Source organism: Onychomys torridus, chromosome 7 (genome assembly GCF_903995425.1).
Source record: "Onychomys torridus chromosome 7, mOncTor1.1, whole genome shotgun sequence".
Taxonomy (NCBI): Eukaryota; Metazoa; Chordata; class Mammalia; order Rodentia; family Cricetidae; genus Onychomys; species Onychomys torridus.
In genome coordinates, this window is record NC_050449.1 from 53,903,275 (window position 1) to 53,924,699 (window position 21,425).

The following is a 21,425-nucleotide window of genomic DNA, read 5'->3' on the forward strand; positions in this document are numbered from 1 at the left end:
AGAACAGACCTGGTCCTCCTGGGAAGAAGCCCTGGAGAAGACTTCAACTCCCACTCCAGACACTGTCTTCAAGCATCTTCTTTTCCAGAATCATGCTGCAAAATCAGCTATGTCCCCAAGAGCAAGTCACCTACTATGCTCACTTGTGCTGTGTACCTGGGGGGCCCTGAGCTGCCAGGACAGCTCTGGAGGTGTGTTATTCAATGTGACCCGAAGGGAAGAAATAAGGACAAGGGAATGGGCATTAGGGGAAACCAGTTCCCATATAGCAGAACAATCAATGGCCAAACAACAGACAAGATGCAATTGGGGCCAAACGGGTCGTTCATTCCACACGGGCACCTGAGAGCCCAAGGCAGCGTGGCCTCCCACTGGGTAAATAACTTGGGTCAGAGGAAGGGGCCTTCTTTGGGAAAAGCAAGAAGTGAACCAGAAGAGCTCTGAGAGAGAGACATTCAAGCAAAGATGGTTTTCACACCCTATGTTCTGCTAAGCAAGGCATCCCTGAGGGTGGTGTAAGGGGCGGGGGTAAAGTCTAACTGTCACTAGAGGTGGTGACATGGGAGCATGTAGGAAGACCTCAGATATTGCATCAGCCTGGCTGGCTAGGCCCCTCATGACCCGTGTAACCATGGGCAAGCCCCTGCACGGCTGCTCTCTCCTGCAGCTAGAGAGACAACCATGCCTGTTCCTTCTGGCTAGTGTACAGACTCGGTGAAACCACTCCCAGGAAGGGCTGAGCACAAGGCCGTGGCTACTCCCCAGTGGTGGTTCCCATGAAGACTGCACTGCACTGAAGGTTAAAAAGACAGAGCCTCTGACCTCTATGTGGGGACCACAGCAGAGGCTGAGAGCCAAACATGGCACCGGGAGCTAGGGACCGGCTTTGCCTAAGAGAACGGTGAATGCTTTCATTCTTCTGGTATGAGTAAGAGAAGACCTCGGGAGTCCCAGCCGCTGCCAATGTGGGCTGTAATCTGAGCTCCAGTGGCTCTTGGGACTACAAGGGTTTAAGGGGAACTGAATGGGATTACCTGCAGGGCAAAGGGCCTGGCCAGGGCAGATACTGAGTGAACATTGGCTCCTAACCCGTCTCCCCTGGGGGCTTCTGAAACAGTGCCCCTTGCCTCTGCGGCTGACCCTCTGTGGCCTGAAGCAAACTTAAGATTGATTTTCTGCAAGTTCTGCTGAATTCATTATCACAATAATGATAATGATTCTAACATGAATTATGGTTTCTGAGTCTCTTTTATGTGACAGGCAGAGGAAGCAATGCTGTTTCCCTTGGATTCTGGATCAGTCTCTTCCACTCTGAATTTGTATATTAGAATGCTACTCCCCCCCCCTCTCTCTGTGTGTGTGTGTGTGTGTGTGTGTGTGTGTGTGTGTGTGTGCATAGACATGGACATGTATGTGTGCATGTGTACATGGACCAGTATGTGCACATGTGTGCATGTATGTGTATATGCATGTGTGTATGCAGGTGCACATGTGTGTTTATGTATGTGGAGGTCAGAGGACAAGCTTGACTATCATTCATTCCTCCTCTTTCCCTGCTCCTTTGTGTTAGGATCTCTTTCTGCCCCCAGAGCTGCCAGGCTAAGCTGACTCACCAGTGATCCCCAGACCCTCCCATCTCCGATCCCTCTCCTGTCCCTGTAACAAGTGCTCACCATCACAAACAGCATTTTCACATGGCTTCTGGGGCTTGGACCCAGAACCTCATGCTTGCAAGGCAATCACACTTCACCAACTGAGCCAACTCCCCAGCCCCTTACACCATCTTCTATGGGTCCAATTACCATATATCACTCCATCTTTTTCTTCATTAGAAATATAGGAGAAAAAAATCACACACAATTGTGAATCTTTCTTGCATTAAAGGACTCCCTTTAATTTAAGGGTGCATCTATTACCCTTAGTTCAGTGAAGGATACAGAGATTCTTCCTAGAGTTTTCCCTGATCTCTAAAAATGTTTAGCATAGTACATTTAAATAATAATATATGTGGTATTCAAATCACTGTCATCACGCCACACACTTGCCCGGGCTTTCTGCGTGTGACCACCACTTAACCACCACTTAACCACCAGTGCAAACAGTGAAAGAGGTCATGTCTCTCTTTTGAAAAGAGGAAACTGAGGCCAGCGGACATTACACAGCCTGCCAAGCTGGTAACGCTGTGGTGCACAGATATCATTTATTATATTAATGAATCTTATTGAATGGATGACCAATAAGCTCTTAAGGAACATAGACAACTGCAAATGATATAGTTCTTAAATGCCAAGTTCACAGTCATAGTAGATGATGGACACGGGCAACTTAGAATGAGAAATTACTAGAAATGAAAACAAATAAACAAACAAACAAAAAAACCAAAAAATCCCTGTTTATCCCAAGGCCACAAAGAAAATGTCTTCAGCACTAGAATGAAATCGACTGTATGCTACCCTTGTTGAGGAACAGGGAAATGTCTGCCCATTGCTGCTACATCCACAGGGGCCCATAAAGGTCAGATGTTTCTACAAGGAACATGAGAGATTGAAGAAAATATTGTGAGCCTGGAAAGCAAAACACAGGCCCCAGGGGGCTTGGCCTGGCCTGGACCAGGCAGCTACAGCAGAGTCCAGAGCAGGCAGAGAATCTCAGTAGTTAAGAACAGGGGCTTGGACTGAGGAAATAGCTTGGTTAGTAATGGACTTGCCTTACCAACTCAGGGACCTGGATCCAAGCCTGGAACCCACATTAAAAACAAACAAAGAAATAACACACACCTCAAAGGCATGGTGTTTATAATCCTAATTCTGTGAAAGCAGAAATCTCCCTCTCTCTTTCTCTCTCTCACATACAAGCATGCTCTGGGACTCAGGGCTTATCAATCATCTATCTAAGCACAGAATGCTTCTTATACAATTAAAAAGAGGGAGGGACAATGTGAGTGTTTAGGTTTAGACATGAGCACTGCAAAGTTAAGCCAGAGCCTCAGATGGTGAATTGGCTTCCTTAGCCACTCTGGAAAACTCCCACAAAACCAGTGACTACCCCTCATAGCCCCGGAGATGATACATTTGAAGTCACGATTAGTCACTGAAAGCCAGGTGTCCACAGGACCTCGATCCCTCTGGACTGCAATCCTGAGCCACACGGTGTCTCCAATAAAGGACATACAGCAGTGATTACCACAGGTTCTATCACCGACTGGCGGAGCCATCTTAGTTCATGTAACAGACTCCACAATGCCCACATGGCAACAAAACCCTAAAAACATGTTTCCTAGACTGCATCCCCACCACTATACAACACATAACTACCCATATTTTATCTCCTCCAGCACCTGGTGACTGCCAGCAACCCTTAGCTCGTGACCACATCCCTTCAGTCTTTAAGAGCAGCATCTTCAATTCTGCCTCCGTATCGCTTTGTCCTCCATATTTGCTTATCAAACCCTATCTGCCCATTCTGATAAAGACTCAAGATTGCATTTAAGTCCCCTCTCTACACTGTCCTTCCTTTTCCTAGTCACTCCCCTCCTGCCAGTACCTTTGCCCACTCAAATGTGACATCTACTTTGATGTCATGGGTATTCTGCTACCCTCTCTCCCCTCCTCCCCCACCATTACAATCGATTCCTCTCCTATTAAGGTCAGAATGTATTGACATATGTGTATGAACATGTGGTAATGAAACCCATTGCTGATTTAAAATATTAATTGTAAAACTGAAAAAAAAAGGACCTCCGGGATAATCCAGGATCATCTCCCCATCCCAAGAGGCTTAAACTAATCATATCTGCAAAGACCGGTTTCCAAATAAGGAAGCATTTATAGACTCCAGGGATTAGGGACTGAGAGTCTTGGAGTGGGAAGGGAGGGCGATTCAGCCTCCTGTAGAGAGGAAACTGCCACTCTAGGTGAAGTGTTCTGCCTCTTGTTGTTAATGGAAATAAGACAAAGACCTCTATGTGCAGGCCTGTGGGGTTGATAAGAAAGCAAGGACCTGAAAGACCCGAGCTGCCAGAGGGCTGTGAGCACTTATTCTGAGCACCAATAGAAGGCTGGGCAATACAGCTACAGCGGCCACTCTTCATGCCTCTCCTGTGGTCATGTCCCCTGAATGCACACTGTGATCTCTGCAGTGAGAAGAACAAGTTCCCCAGGGTCAAGACCTCTGCACTGAAGTCCCACCCTGCCCTACACTATGGCAAGAGAGTGTGGCCATCTTTAACTCAGCGCAGTGTCTCAGGGATGGCCGAGACTGAAATAATGCACATAATTGGGCGTCACTACTATGACAGATTCTGCAGCATGTGCAGGCTCCAGCAAGCAGCGCCACTGAAGGGAACGCCAGTTACCCGCACAGGAAATTCCCTCCTCCGTCCTTAAGGTAGGCAACTGAAGCCACCACTGGGCATGCCCTGAAGCCCCAGGGTTCCACAGTCTAAGCCAGGATCCCCACCCTCCGGATCACAAATACTGTAGGCAGGCTTTTTCCATGGCCCGCTGTCTCTCTCCCTCTTCTTGGATCCGTTCTGAATGGCTTGGAGAGGGTTCAATGCAGCATTCTTCACAGCAAATGTGATCTTCGTTCTGATAACTAATGGAATACTTCTGACACTTACCAAAATGCCATGAGGAGTGAACAAGGGCTCTTTGGAGGCTTGTCTAAGATCAGAGTCACCAAGGCCTCACGGGCTGGCTCCAATCTTTCCTAACCTACAGGCAGCAATGTACACACAGGCGAGCCCAGCCCCGCGACAGACTGAGGACTGAGGTTTGGCATCCAGAAACCAAGGCGCATTCAAGCGCTTATCTGCTTAGCATCCACAGGTAACATCTTGTCAAACAAGTCAAGGGCCACGTGGTATTCCTGACTCACAAGGGACAGAAACAAACCTTGGAAGAGCGAGAAAGATGACAAAAACAACCAAAACACAGAGCTTGAACAGCAAACACGTGGACCTGCTTCCTCCTTCCCCACCTGGTGTGGTCAAAGATGGCTTTCCAAAAGGAAACACAGACAAGGCATTATGCTTCTCTTCTCCTTACCACGTGGTTTCTGAAAGACTCCCTCAGCCTCACCCCACCCCTGAACCAAGTAATGAAAACTCCCTAGGTATCTAGGGAGGGCCAGGAAACCAGAGTGCCTCACAGCAACTCTTCCTCCCCAACATGAAGGGAGCCCTCAGCTCCTGGAGCCCTAGGACAGAAATAACACATTACCCCAGAGTTAATAATGGGAAAATGTGAATGGCTTACGACTGAGTGGGTGGAAAGGAGGACCTGGAAAACAGAGGATTGCTACCTGCAGCCAGGCCTGGGTTGGGGGTGGGGGGGGGGGGGGAAGAGAACCTGTGATGGAGGTGTGCTCCCATCTGCCCTGTTTGGAAGCTAATGAAGCTTGTCGCGTGCGCGCACACGCGCGCACACACGCGCGCACATACACACACACTCATGCACACACACACTCATACAAATAATACAATTTTTAAAAATGCACACACACAACACATAAGCACATGCATATAAATACACACATACATGAGCATGCTTAAACACACACATATAAGAAGTTACAGAACAACTCCCAAAGACCATGTGCTTAGTGATATTAAAAGAGCCACATTATGTTGTTTTGAGCAGTTTTATATCTTGTGAAGAACTTTTAGAGCTGTTACCTCGTTCGACTCCCCTCCCCACTTGGACACACCCGTGTGGTGGACAGAGGACATGCAATTATCCATGTTTTATAGATTACATTAAGCAATTCCCCTAGGTCTTGCCATCAGCCAATGATGAATCTAAGACAGGAAGTGGGACCTAACGACTCCCAGGTCCAGGAACTTCAACAAGGTAAGAAATGGGAGTCCTTCTAATGCAGACAGCATGAAACCCGCAGTCCCCCGCTCCAGACCAGCGGAAGTGAGCGACACCTAAGAAAAAATCTGTAGGACGAGACAGAAGTCTGAAGACACGGCTTTGAGGAATTGTAACACCAATGCATAGAGAGGAGAAAAAGAAACTGTTAAATGTTCCAGAAGCATGCTTGAAAACATGCCTATGAGCTGAATCTCCCAGCCAACTATACTGGATGTTGAAAGCAAAGTATCATTCAAAACAGCAACTGGTGTTAGGGGCTGTGGTGAAGCACTTGCTTAGCATGCATAAACTCAAGTTTTGATCCCTAGCCCTGTGGGGATCAAAGGGAAGGGCACCCTCAGCTACATAATGAACTCAAGGCCAGCCTGGGCTACATGAGACCCTGTCATAAACAAATACAACAGCCTACCACTGTAACACATAAAAGCCCTTGACGACAAAACCATTTTACTTCACCAGTGTGGAAACTAAGGCCCAGAGAAATGAGGTGACTTCCCCAGACCCAAAGCATTTGTGAGAATGCTTTGGGATGCAGAGCTGTGGACGCTACACCAGCTGCCTCAGGCATGTCTTAACTTCATTATTATAACCATTCCTAATTAATACCACAAGTTGGAATAAAAACACTTAAGGGTAGGGTGGGGAATGTGTGGTTTCCCTCTTTGTTTTTCTGAGAAATATCACCTAATTCCACAAACAACAACCAGGGATGCTGTAGAAGGGTGGTAGGTTGTCCAACTTGCATGGAGATTTTCTACCACTTGGAAATCCTAAAGATCTTGAGGTATTCTAGACTAACAGTTCTGGCTAGTGTCAGCCTCAAGGATTTCCATCAACCTGTCAATGTTACTTTACATAGCAAAGAGACTTTGCAGTTAAGATTAAGCCAACGGGTGCAGTGATGTCTTGGAGATTAAGAGTGTTTGCTGCCCTTCCAGAGGGTCCAAGTTCAAATCCCAGCCCAAACACATGCCAGGTTGCTCACAACTGCCTATAACTCCAGCTCTAGGGGATCTGACAGCCTCTTCTGGCTTCTGCAGGTACCTGCACGTATGTGCACATACCCACACATTAACACACAAATACATATGTAACTAAAAAATAAAATATATCTTTAAATGACAGTGAAAATATAGAGATTAAGACTAAAAACTTAGGACAAAATTGTTCTGGATTGTCAGCATAGCTCAGTGAAATCACACAGGTCTGAATAAGAAGGGGGAAGACAGGTCAAGGACAGGAGGAGGAAATTACAGGCTAGAGTGTGAGCCTGTAATGATGGTAAAACAGACAGGGAAGCCACCACTCTGTGGAGCACTAAGTATGTAAATGTTAAGAATCATTCAGATCTATTAAAGATCATTATTAGAGTTAACCATGGTAAATTCTTATTGTGACCACTCCTTCTCAAGTTCATTTTCCCCGTAAATAAGCAAAGGTGGTGGGGGATGGGGAAATTTGACTCCCTGATTGGAAGCTGGCGGACTTCTCCATGCTGTTTTGGCTACTTTGGGTAAAAGGATCATTAATCAAACAGCCAGTTAAATTACCATTATACTAGCACCAGCCATCCTGAACACATCATAGACATAAGCAGAGAACCATACAAGGATTGTGGCTGACTACACCAGCTCCCGGCCTCTGTTACTTCCACTTGAAACAGTGTATAGTGGATATTTTGCTATTACAAGCCTCGTTGAACTGCAGGTGACCTTAAAATAATTTCTTCTTAAGTGAGGGTGGGGGAAGGGATAATTTCCTTGGCTGCCTAACAGGGAGCCTGTGTCTGGGGCTGAGGAGGAAAGTCTATGATTGGCCCAAATACAAAACCTCATTAACATGTCAGGTGTACTGTGATTGGTCCAAACATCTCTGACTGTATAAACAGGCCACTCAGGAACACTTAGTGAGCTTCAAGAGACACTCCTCCTGTATGGACTCCACTGGTGTGCCACATTAGCCTCATAAAGGGTCTTCTTCAAGTAGTCTTTGCCTATTATCGGTAGTGATAGGCAAGAGGCTAACTAGGAGCCATGAGGGAGATGCAGTGGCCGTCACAGAGCAGCTGTGGCAAGGACAGCTGAGCAGTGAGCAGGCTCTGCTGGGAAAGCAACGAGGCTGTAGGACGCTGGAGAAGAGATCCTACAGGGGCTGGTCACCAGTGAGAGGTCAAGTCTCTAGGGGTGAGGGGCTGGTCATCAGAGAGCAGCCAAGTCTCTAGGGGCGAGGGGCTGGTCACCAGAGAGTGGTCAAGTCTCTAGGGGTGAGGGGCTGGTCACCAGAAAGCGGTCAAGTCTCTAGGGATGAGGGGCTCAGCCCCAGGGCCAAGAGCTGTAACACAGGTTGCTGGTAAGGGCTAATGAATCCCAACTTCCAGGCCTTCAGAAGAGTTGTTTCACTTGTAGGGCTAAGGTGTGCTCTACTCCAGGCCAGTACAAGGACTAACACTTTGTGCTGTATGGTCTGGAGAGTGACCCATGACGGCCATATTTTTCAGTTTTGAATAAGGGAGTTTAATTCTTTCAATAGCTGAAGTAAAATAATAAATAGCAAGAGATAAATAGACAGATAGCAAACATCATCACGTTGGATGGTCAAAACATCTAGCAGAACTAAGAAAGCCCCATTGAGGCAGTCAGCTGTAGTTCCCAAGTGAGCTTTTCCTCCATGGCTGAGCCTCCCATGTCGGAGCTTGCCAAGGCTAACCCTTCAGCGTATCTCTCCCACTGTCCTCATTTTTTATATCATAGGGTAAATGACAGGAACCTGTGTCAGGGTGCTTTATCTTCTAGCTGTTTTCAAGGGCACAAAGGCTTTTTTTCCATTTCTTTTAGAAAAATATATTGGATGCTGGGTGATTATGGCACATACCTTTAATTCCAGCACTCTGGGGGCAGAGGCAGGCAGATCTCTAAGTTCAAGGCTAGCCTGGTCTACAGAGCCAGTTTCAGGCAGCCAGGGCTACACAAAGAAACCCTGTCTTGAAAAAAAAAAAGTGTTGCTAAAATTTTTTTTTGCAAATATATATAAAAATAAATTTCCAATTTATTTTTCATAAAATATATTATGATTTCCTCCCCCAACTCCTTCCAGATAATTTCCACCTCCCCACCTCCCCAAATCCACATTCTTTCTTTCTCTCTTATTACAAAGTGAACAGGTATCTAAAAAATAGCAATAATAAGTAAGATAAAATAAAAACAAACAGGTCAGAATAAGACAAAATAAACTGGGGGGAAAAGAGCCAAAGAAAAAGCACAAGAAACACATATAGACTAGAGACACACACCTTTGTACACACAGAAATCCCATAAAAACCAAAACCAGAAACCATTAAAAAAAAAAAAAAAAAAGCCCAGACAAAGCATTATAAGACCCAAAAAAAAAAAAAAAAAAAAATCTCCCAAAATACCATTGAGTTCATTATGTATTGGCCATCTACTGTTGTATACCCAGGGAGATTCCACTGGGGAAAACTAATTTTCCTTTGCAAGCGGTTCTCAGTTGGAGCTAGCTTCTGGGTAAGGGATGAGTGAGGGCTTGTGTCTACTTCTGCTCTCAGTGCTCGGACCCCATCTGACTCAGACCTTTATAGGCCCTGTGTATGCTGACCCAGTCTCTGTGAGTTCACGTGTGCTTCAGTACAAAGTCTTTTTTAAAATCTAATTCTTTAAATTAAAATATAAATACATAAATACATCATTCCCCCTCCCCTTCCTCCTTCCAATGCCTTCCATGAGCCCCCAGGCCACCCACTCTCAAATTCATGGCCTCTTTTTAATTGTGTGTGTACATATGTATATATGTATTTATATATACACATATGTGTACATCCATGCATAAAAAGATAAATAAAACCAACTGAGTTCATGTAGTGTTGCTTATATGTGTATGATTTCAACACTGAGCAATTGGTATTGAATAACCAATTAGGGGGCTCACCCTGGGGAAAACTAAGCATTTCTTAGCAGCCTTTGTTTTGTCTAGGGTCAGAGCCCCTAAGATTTTCCCCATCCATGCTAGGATGTCAATTAGTGTTGGCCTTGTTCAGGTCTCATTTAGGCAGCCATATTGTTGAGGTATCATGGGTGAAGATTCTGTCATTCCTAGGAGACAGTCTCACAGCGGACTTCCTGGTCCTCTGGTTTTTACAACTTTCTTCCCAAGAGGACCTGTCTTTTCTTTTGTTGTTCTCTCCTCCCTGTCACACACACGCTTGTGGGGAGTGGCAGCTCATCTCCAGTGAAGGGGTCTTGAAGGCTACTGGACATAAACATGCTTGGGTCTGAAGTTGGTGGGGTGGTAACCCCATTCCTACATCCAGCTACATCCTCCATCTCCATGAGCTCCAATAGAACGTGGCAATTTCTCAATATAATGAACATTACATACCTGATACTGCTCCAAACCACCCACTGCCATAGCTCACTGCTGCCCAACACCAGGAAACACAGTCTCCCAAAGAGCAGCACTTGACAAGCTTCTCCTTGCCCATCCATGCTTTTTACCTGAATGTAGCAGAAGGTCCCTAGCCTGCTGGTAGGCAGCAAAGGGGAGGCCCACAATGGGAGGGCTGGCCTCTGGAAGCTGGAAAGGGAAGGAAAATTCTCCCTGCCGCTGTAAAGGAGTATATGTAGTCTTGCCAGCAACTCACTCTTGGGTTTCTGGCTTGAAGAGCCTGTTTTTTCATGATTTGTTTTCATCATTTTCATTATTTTAAGCAATTAAGTTTGTGGTGAGTGGTACACCATCATCAGAAATAAATGTATTTATTACAGGACTTAAGGAGCAAGCCTGGACTCCTCGGCCAATAACTCCTGCTTTCCTGAGATGGGTGGGGGTGAGATGACAGGAAACAGGATCCCAAGGGCGCTAAGGAAAACTTTAAATGAAATGCATACGTGGATATGCTGCAGCCTGTTTTAAAGAGAGGAACAGTTGTCCTTCTTGGTTCAGGGAGCTTGTCTTTTTCAAAGGATTTCTAGTTCAGCCCCCACAGGATAGAAAGGTCTCCCTCTGAAAAGGAGGCTGTGGACTTCCCCAGGCTAGCCTGGATTTCATTTACAGCCTAAGCTCCAGCCCCAACAAGCCCTTTACTATCTCAGAGCACGGCATGCTCACTCATGCCTCTGGGTCTCCTGCTTTGGATTTACTCTTCAGGGAAATGCCCTTTTCATGCAGGCTGAACTAAGGCCATTCTTCCAAATTCAGCTCACTGATCACCTCCTCCTGGAAGCCTTCCCGGGCTCCTCTGTTCTCTTCCTTCCTGTCCCTCAGTCCACATTCTGAGCAGCACTCTTGCCCCTCTCTGGGCCTCAGCATCTAAGTGTGCTTCTGCTCCCTGTTTCCCCAGCGTCAAGAGCCTCTAGAGGACCAGAAGGCTGAAGTGTTCCTCTTGCATCACCAAGCCACGTCCATGCTCCGTATGTGTCAAGTCTGTTTTGGTTCCTTCCCATTTTCCCACCTAATAACAATGCAAACTCATCCTTCAGTAGTGCTCTCTCCCAAGAAGTCACTTTGACTGCCCAAGAACTTGACCCACTGCAGACTCCCACAGCCTCTGCTCATACACATCACCAAACACGGGGTGTGTCTTCTTAAAACACTAAGGGCCTTGGTAGTCACGTCTCTTCCACCTGTCTATTGCTGCAGGGTCTAGCATAGTGCCCGATGCCCAGAAAACACACAAAGGAAAGAAATGGAATAAAAAGAAAACAAAAGACACACAACAGCAATGGTCTGGTCATCTCTATTTGAGCCCTAAGATGCAGAGAAAGACCCGAAAGCAATTCACTTTGCATGTTGTGATGGTTAGGGTTTTTTTTGTTTTGTTTTGTTTTAATGATATATTTATTTTTATTTTATGTTCATTGGTATTTGTGAGGTTGTGGGATCTTCTGGAATTGGAGTTACAAACAGTTGTGAGCTGCCATGTGGATGCTGGGAATTGAACCCAGGTCCGCTGGAAGAGCAGCCAGTGCTCTGAACCACTGAGCTGGAGAGATGTCTCTAGCCCCTTGTGACCCTTAGTTTTAGCTGGGCACAACCCAGAATCACCCCCAGGAAGAGAGTCTCAATGAGGAGTTGTTTTGATCAGGATGGCATGAGGGGTATGTCTGTAGGGGACTGTCCTGAAGTGGGTGTCACCATTGGTTGTGTCCTGGAGTAAGAGAAAGGCGGCTGAACAGTAAACATGGCGTGCATGCCTTCTTTCTCTCTTCCTGGATATGACGTGATTAGCTTGCTGTCTTGAGTTCCTGCCTTGACTTCCCTGAAATAACAGAGTATTACTCGGACTCACAAGCAAACACACCCTTTCTCCCTTAGTTGCTTCTGACAGTGTGTTTTACCACAGCTACAGACATGAAACTAAAACACATGAAGGCTTGGCACAGCCACTTCTTCATGCTAGCTAGCCAGTATTTCCTCTGGGCTTCCCTCAGAGGCTTTGGAGCTCCTGGTAAAGGCAGTTTCTCTGTTACTATAGCAACAGGGTAGATATTAGACAACTGCACTTTCCACTTCACACAGTAATATTTCTTTATCAGTCTAGTTAATGGGTGCTACCATTCATGTTGAAAGGAGGGGGCTTTCTGCCAGATGGCGATAGCACACACCTTTAATCCCAGCACTAGGGAGGCAGAGGCAGGTGGATCTCTGTGAGTTCAAGGCTAGCCTGGTCTACAGAGTGAGTTCCAGGACAGCCAGGGATACACAGGGAGACCATGTCTCAAAAACTTAAAAAAAGAAAAAAGAAAGGAAGAGAGGGAGGACAGAGAGGGGAAGAAGACGACAAAGAAGAAGAGGAGGAAGAAGAAAGGGGGCTTCTAGAAAGGCAAATGTGAGGACTTGGGTTTCAACCTGATTCCTCTTCCCCATGATCTTGAAGTAGACACCGACTCTGGCTTTGGAGTCTGTTGACCTATAAAACACTACCACACAGCTGTGATGAAGATGGCACAGCTGTTGCACCCATGAACTCACAGCAGCAGAGGCTACCTGCTTAAGACTGGGCCCATCAACAAGCCAACCATGGATGGAGAAAGGACTCCTAAAGCCCCACCTCCGCGAAGAGCTAGACAGTGAACCAACAGTGGCTGAGAACGGAGGTGGTGGGTGTTGGGATCATATTTCTCAGTGGTGCAGCCATAGGTAAGTTGTCCTTGCTCAAGTAAATAACCCCCCACTCATGTTCATTCTTGCACTCCTAATTCAATGCCACACAACACGGATGGACACACACACACACACACACACACACACACACACACACACACACACAGGGAGGGGGGAGAGAAACTGATTTTTTACAGATGGTATTACATCTCTGAAAACCTACATACAGACATAAAGGCTGAGATCTGCAGTGCCTGCTGGGAAGGAGATGAACAGCTCCAGAGTGCCCCATTCCCAGATACCAGCTGGCTAACAGGTGTGTGATCAAGCCAATGAAGGCAAGTATAAAGAAAGTAGCTCATGGGGAGGGAAGGCTGAGAGCAGGCCCTGGGGCAACCAGAGTGCTCAGAAATTACCTGAAGTCCTCAGGGAAGTGACTGCTGTTCTGTATATTGTTTTGTGGAAACTGAAATCAACTGACTATTAAATATCAACAAGGTGCATCTGTGTGGCTGTGTTCTTGACTCTGAGGATGGGGACTGGCTCGGGACATCACCTGCACTAAACAAATAGTTTAAGAATGGCAAGACCATCATGGTGGCTTTGATGTTATAAGAGGAAAGTTTCTCCAAGGACACGAGGAGACACTTCTCCAAAGAAGATACATAAATGCCCAGCAAGGCATGAAAAACAAACAAAAATATAAATCCAAATTCCAATGAGATGCTCCTCAGAACTGTTAGGATGGCTTCTATATGGATGCATAGACAGGATGCAGAGAAACTCGAACCCTTGTATACCATTATGGGGACATAAACTGGTACAGCCACTGGGGAGGGCAGTGTGTCAGTTCTTTAGAAAAATTCAAACTAGAGGGCTGCTGAGAGGGCTCAGTGCCACCAAGCCTTGAAGACACAGGTTCAATCCCTGTGACCCACATGGTAGAAGGAAAGAGAACACTGACTTCCAAAAGTTGTTCTCTGACCTCCACATACACGCCATGACAGATGCTTGTGTATCCACACATACACAAATATATATGAAAAATAGAAACACAGTGTGATTCCAACTTGCTTCTGGGCATCCACTCAAAAGAACCCAGAGTGAAGCCATGAAGAGACCTTTGTATCCCCGTGTTTATGGCAGCCATTATTCACAACAATTAAAACCTGGAAGCAGTCCCGATGCCCACTGATGGATGAATGAATAAACAAAACGAGGCACATATAGGCAAAAGATTATCATCCTACCCTAAAAAGAAAGGGAGTTCTGCCCCATGACAACATGGATAAACCTTGCAGACATTAGGCTGAATGAAACAACTCAATCACAAATGACACACATAGTGTCTGACTCCATTTAAGTAAGACAGTCAAAAGTATTGAGGCAGAAAATAAAATGGTATGGGCCCAGGCTGGTGTAAGGAGAAAGTGGGAATTACTGGGTAATGGTTCAAGTCTGTCTGGGAAGATGAAATGAGTTACAGAGATGAATGGTCGTGACTGGCCACCAAGAAGAATGCCTTTACTGTCACCGAGCTCTATACTTAAAGATGACTAAGATGGGGTGATGGGGAAATGCTTACAGGAAATGAGATCTAGCCCAGGAGGAGACCTAGGTAGCACAGCCTGGGTGCAGCCAGGACCCCAGGCTCCCCACCCTCTGCTCCTTCCTACAACTTGTTCAGAAATGCCTTCCACGGAGAGTGACATTCCTGAGCTGTTGAGTCAGGGCAGTGGCAGCCTGAGCAGGCATTGGGCAGGGGGAGTTCCATCTTCGGGTCCTAGCCAATGGATTCCATAAAGGCACGCAGCCAGCTTCTTCCTCACTCCCTAAGGTTGTGCCCCTAAAGTGGTCAAGGGGGAAGGAGTGGATGGCAGAGGAGGGGAAGGTACTGGGCTGAGTCCTGCCAGAGCAAACAGCAGTGTAGCACCCCACACCCATGGAACTGAAGACACTTCTCATAAGAACAGACGTCCCCCACAATTTCTTAAAATAAGCGCCTATGGCCTGGAAGGAACCTTGTTATTATGTCAACTCCGCCATCTCTTTTTTCTCCCCTCCAGTCAAAAAATTGAGTTCAAATATATACAACAGGGATGGAGAGGTAGCTTAGCGACGAAGTGCTTGACTATCATCGTACACAAACGTGTGTGTGTGTGGTTGGGGGTGGTGGTATGCATGGGTGTATGCGCATGCTCACCCATGTAGTTGTTTGTGGAAGCCTGAGGTTGATGTCAAAATGTCTTTCCTCAGTCACTCTTTCTATAGACATGCTCTTTCACTGGACCTGAAGCTCACAGGCTCACAGGTTGGGCTAGACTGCTCCTAGCTTCCTCCTGTCTCTGCCCCCCAGAGCTGGAGTTACAGATGTATATGGCATGTATGGTTTTTATATGGCGCTGGGGACATGAACTCAGTTCTTTAGGCAGACCGTTGTGGCGGGCAAGGTGTGGCAGCAGGAGTGTGAGGTGGCTGGTCACATGCCATGCACAATCAGGAAGCAGGGAGAGATGGACGCTGGTGCCCAGCGCCCTTTTTTTATTCAGCCCAGGATGCCAGCCCAGGGAATGGTGCTACCCACAGTTAGGGTACATTTTCTCACTTCACTCAACATAATCTAATAAAACCTCTTACAGACACACCCAGGCTTGTCTCCTTGGTGATTCTAGACGCTGTCAAGTTGGTAATGAATATGAGCCATCAAAATCGGTACCATCATTCTTAGACATGACAGACATGAGACAACTGAGGGTCAGGGACTCGAAACACTTTGAACCTCGAACTCTGTAGTAGAGCTCTAACAGGAGCACCCCCTTTGAGGCTGTATAGCAGAATACAGTGTGCACATGTGTTTGAGTGGTAAGAGTTAGAAAGGCCTGCTGTGGAAGTGTGTAGAGTAAAGACGCTCCCAGACAGAGCTCATTAAATAAATTCTATTCGCAGCAGTAGGCTCAAGCCCACTGCTCTGGGCAGTCTTCTTCACTGTCCCCTCTTCTACCATCACCAGCATGCGCAGGACCTAGAGGGCTGACCCATCCTCTGCCACCACAGTGGGAGGACCCCACAGAAAATGGGCTGTGGCTTTTGCTTTTCTTAACCCCTTTGGTACCTAGGACTAGATGCTGGGAGGGGTTTCCAGATGAAGGGAGTTGGACAGTCTGAGGGAGACACTCGGAGTAAGTCTTGGCTATGAAATTCCTTCCACTTTTCAAGACTGCCGACTCTCTAAGCAGCTACTCTGACCACACCTGCTGGTTATCAGCTGCCTCCCTTTCAAAATACCCACAGTGGAAATAAGTCATAGGCTACACTCTGTTAGTCCTGTGTGTGCCAGGTCTGCTGCTTCTGTTGTGGGTCATTTTGAGTGAGTTCCCATACTCTTCAGAGTATCTGTGGGCTTGTGTGTAAAATGTGAACAACGGTGTCTGCCTAGTGGAGCTGTGTAAGTATGTTAAATGCACTGTACATGAGTCAGAGTCCAACGTGGTCTCCATTACTGTGATTGGTACTGTATCATCACACTATGCTGAATGACATTTGCATACATGTCCTCTAGTCCTCCAGAGTGGTGGCTCTCAACTTCTGGGGTCTATCCCTATACTGACCTGCAAACTGGCCCCCTGTAGATAAGGAGCGGGGTGGGGACTTATAGCTCTTTTTAAACAAGTTATGCCCTCTCCACATACATACATACATACATACATACATACATACATACATACATACATACATATATACTGTAAGAGATTGTGGCATGTGCTCACCAAACTGGAAAGTTCTGCAAGATGAGTTTAATATCCATATTTCTTTCCAAACAAATACGATGTTCCAAAGACTAGTGGCTCCCAAACTGAGTTGGATTAGAATGCTGTCTCTGTCTGAGGATGAGCCCAGAGATTCTGAGTAGGTTTGGAATATGGTGCAGATGGGGTTTCCAAAGAGGTGGGAAGACAGGGGAGTCTAGTCTCCAGGCAAGGCTGGAAACCACTGCACTATCTGGGTCTAGAATGCAGTTTTCTACAGCACTGGCCTTGAGGCGCCTTGCAGAGCAAGTCAGCTTCCATCCAGGGTACGAACTGAGTTGCCATTTCAGAATGATTTTGCAGAAAGGATTCTTATGCTTAAAAAGCAGTAACTTGGGCTGCGGAGATGGCTCAGTCAATAAATCGCTGGCCACACAAGCATGGGGACTGGTATTTCATCCCTCAGACCCCACATTTGAAAGAGCAGGGCAGTGTGCACCTGGAACTTCAGTGCTGGGGTGGGGGCGGGGTGGGGTGTTGATAGAAACAAGAGATCTCTGGGGCTCAGTAGCCAGTCTCTTAGTAAGTCCTAGGTTCTAGGTCCAGGGAGAGAACATTTCTCAGAAAAGCAAGGTAGAATGCAATTGAGGAAGAACATCCAACATTGATCACTGGTCTCCACACATGTCCATGAATGTGGGGAGCCAGCACACACCCGGGCGTACACACACACACACACACACACACACACACACACACACACACACAGGGCTGGGGGTGGGGAGTAAGAACATGGTAAGTTTGCAAACAACTGATCCAGCCTGCCAGTAAGAACCTTACAGGCCCACAGAGCAGTCTGTATCCACCATGTGTCTGTTCCAGGGCCTCCTTTATTTATGCACTGGATACTGCATAAATATTTGTAGGAAGGTTGAATAGTTCTATTTACTATATGGCTCCCATTAAGTTCTCAGTTGCTTGGCTCAGCAACCTAATAGTTTTTACAAGCAGCTAAACACCAACAGTCTCCGCCTCCAATCTCAAACCCACAACAGAGAACAGAGCGGCCAACTCTCCATGGAACATGCTGACATTTCTCCTTGGGGTTAGATATACTGTGCGAGCGCCTAATGACTGATAAATATAAGCAAATGTGGATTGCATCAGGCGGGAAGAGCCCAGCAGTCTTCAGCAGCACAGGCCTCCCAGCTAATATTTGGATTGTTTCATCTGAAACTGTCAGTTTACAAGAGCATGGTAAAAATGAGAAGGGACCTGACAGTAGACAGGAACTTTGTCAATAAGTTAGAAGAGAAAAGGTACCCTGCTATCAAAACGCTCAGCCGAACAGGGCGGTGGTGGCGCACACCTTTAATCCCAGCACTCGGGAGGCAGAGGCCAGCCTGGTCTACAGTGCGAGATCCAGGAAAGGCGCAAAGCTACACAGAGAAACCCTGTCTCGAAAATACAAAAAAAAAAAAAAAAAAAAAAAAAAAGCAGCTCAGCCGAATGCCTGCAGCCTGGCATGAGGCTCACAGAGCTTGCAACCCCAAGCAGATCTCCTAGAAGCTCAACCACAGAGCCTTTCCCTCCCAGCCCCAAGTTTCTAGCCCCAAAGCCGGTGCAGACAGAGAACCGAGTACTGGGAGTCTGACACAACACCTTCAGATTTCACCTGACTGGCTGGCTCTACAACTCTGGGTTGTCACTCAAACTCCTCAGTCCCCAGACACTGAGTGTATCATCCCTGCTTTATCAACTCCTTAGAGCCACCCCGCCTCGATGTGAATCCTGACTCTTTGCCCACTGCTTCTGGAGCCCTGGGGAAGCACCCCGTCTCAAGCGAGCCTCTGTCTCCTGACCTCTAAGAGGAGAATAACACTAGCGCCTGTCTCAGATGTCAGCAGGAAGCGGCAAGAGCAGCGCCTGGCATGCCATGGGCACACAAGGAGCCTGAGGGAGGACCTCACCTCGGTTTGGAAATCAAGAGTTCTGAAAAACAAGTTTTTGTCTTTGCCTTTTTATTATGTTTTGGTGACAATACTCACTGGGCAGGAAACATGCTCTTCACTGGTTTAGGCTATTTAGAATCTTACTGTTACCCTATTTGGCAGAAGCATTCACGGTTCCTTGCAGAAATAATCCTGTGTTTGGCCATGGAGGCTATGCCACATCCTACAGGGATTGTTAACCATATGTGAAACGCATGCCGAATTATCTCTCTAAAACGTGGACAACTTGTGATTATCCAGGTCTGTTTAGGAGACCACATTGTTTAGCAAGACTGTGTCTTGTGTCCTGTCTTTAAATCCACACAGCCTGGGACTAGTGGTTTCTAATCCCCTGCAGCACAGTGGTGCCATCTTGGCACCCAGGTGTCTTAATTAGGATTACTGTTGCTGTGGTGGAACACCATGACCCAAAGCAACTTGGGAAGGAAAGGGTTCATGTTTCACTCACCACTCTATATAATAGTTCCTCATTAAAAGGAGTGAGGGCAGGAACTTAAGCAGGGCAGGAACCTGGGGGCAGAACCTGGATGTAGGAGCTGATGCAGAGGCCATGGAGGGGTGCTGCTTACTGGCTTGCTCCTCATGGCTTGCTCAGCCTGTTTTCTTATAGAACCCAGGACCCAGGATCACCAGCCCAGGGATGGCACCACCCACAATGGGCTGAACCCTCCCCATCAATCACTAATTAAGAAAACGCCCTACAGCCAGATTTTCTCAATGCAGGCTCCTCCTTTCAGATGACTCTACCTTGTGTCCAGCCAGCACACAGGGTCCCCTCCTCTTTTCCCACCTTCACAGGTCTCCCTGAGGTGTGACGTCTAATGGCTTCTCAGAATTTCCTTCACTTTTAAAAGTAATTTTACAATCAAAGAGCAGGATAGGAGTGGCCTTGGTTACTGTAGAAGCTGCAAAAATAAGTCAGAAGCTAAGTAGGGGCTGGGGAAGTGTCTCAGTGAGGAGAGCAACTGTCTGCATGAGGAGGACCTGAGTTCCATCCCTAGGAACACACTTAGAAGTTGGGGAGCAAAACTGGGCGGAGCTGGGGAGGAGGAGGCAGGTAGAAACCTGGAGGGTCCTGATTGGTCAGCCTCACCAAATCAGTGAGTTTCTGGCAAGCAAGGGACTTTTTTTTCCCCAAAAAAACCAAAGGGTAGACTCGGCCTGAAGAGTCACACCAGATGCTGTTCTGTGGTCTCCACTGGCCTCCACTGGCACATTTATGTACAGAAAGGGCAAAGGCAAGAATTCCTCCCACTCTGCACAACGAAGGTAGTGGCTCCATTGTTGGCCAAGGCAGGGACAGACACAGGGTCCATGGTGTGTACATACCTTCTCTCTGAGGGTTCTCGGCCCCGGGACTGCGGGTGTCGACTGCCTCGAACCACTGTGGGGCCTGGGCGGCTGGCGTCGGAGCCCACCAGGGCACGTTGCTCCTCACGGCTTCGATGTAGTGGTACTGAAGTGCGGACAGCTGACACAACGTGGCCAGCAAAGGACAGCGTAGGGCCAATGGGCCGCGAGCCTCCGCGACCACGGTAGGAGCTGGGCAGGCAGGGCCGCGTCTGCTCCATCACACCACCGCTGCAGCTGCGGGAGCAGGCAGACCAGGGGCCCCAGGAACCCCAAACTCCTGGGGAGCCACCGCCACTGTCCTCTGGGGTTCCATCTGCTACTGCCATCCGCTGCGGGACCTGCAGAGACAGAGGATGATTAGGATCTGAACCTGAGAAGCTTCGGGCAGGGCTAGTTTCTCTACTGGACCCATGTGGACACAGGGTACAATAAAGAATCAAGACGGAGTGCATATAATTCAGCCTGGGTCACAATCTATACCAACTCAGTCATAAGAGACAACTTAAGTGCCCAGAAGCCAGGAGAGTCACAGTACAGTCCTTGCTTTGAACGCTGCGGTGATGAACCTTTATTATCAACTTGACTGGATTTAGAATCACCATGGAAACACTCATCTGTGAGGGTTTTTCTAGATTAAGATACAGTAAGAAGGCCCACCCTATGCGAGGATGGCACTATGCCATAGCCCGGGGTCACTGACAAAACACAGAAAGGCAGTCGAGCAGCCGAAGCATTGATCCCTCTCTGCTTTCTGACTACACCCAAGATGCAGCCAATTTCCTCCCTCTCCACCATGGTGGGCTGCACCCTCAAACCATGCGTCAAAGAAGCCTTTCATTAAGTTGATTTTGTGGGATATATGTCCCAGCAATGAGGGAAGTAGCTAATACGTGAGTTGAGTTGCAGTCTCAAAGAGCAGGTATGGAGTCTTCAGGAGTCCTGCTCCTCAACTTCTGCTGGATGCCTCTCCCCAGACCAGAAGGCCTGGGCTCTCTTCAGCTGCAGGGAAACTGGCCCATGTCTCCCTGCAGGAAAAGCAAGGGCTGGAACAGTTTGGAGGCTGTGCCCCTGAGCCAGGCTGCTGGGACACGGACACGGGGACTGACACACACACACACACACCTACCACCTCCTCCTAAGCATAACCAGGAAGCTTCTGAGCCTCCAAACCAGTAGATATACTAAGAGAATGGTCCCAGTGCCTTCTAGGTCATACATGAGGTTGTCCTTGCACAGCAAAGTTTGGCTTTAAGAACATGTTAGCAAGCAATCATGGTCATTTTCCTGCTCCCATACACACTAAAGGTGGGAAACATCAC

The 21,425-nt window shown here is 47.3% G+C and overlaps 1 protein-coding gene across 1 annotated transcript in view; it reads right to left on the reverse strand.

Annotated features, from left to right (window-relative positions):
* The window catches only part of Thsd4 (thrombospondin type 1 domain containing 4), a 564,519-nt gene that overhangs the window by 457,876 nt on the left and 85,218 nt on the right, over positions 1-21,425 (reverse strand). Inside the window, exon 4 of the mRNA XM_036194378.1 lies at positions 20,083-20,444. Within this exon, the coding sequence (XP_036050271.1) occupies positions 20,083-20,444 (362 nt within the window). The remainder of the gene's footprint in view (positions 1-20,082; positions 20,445-21,425) is intronic.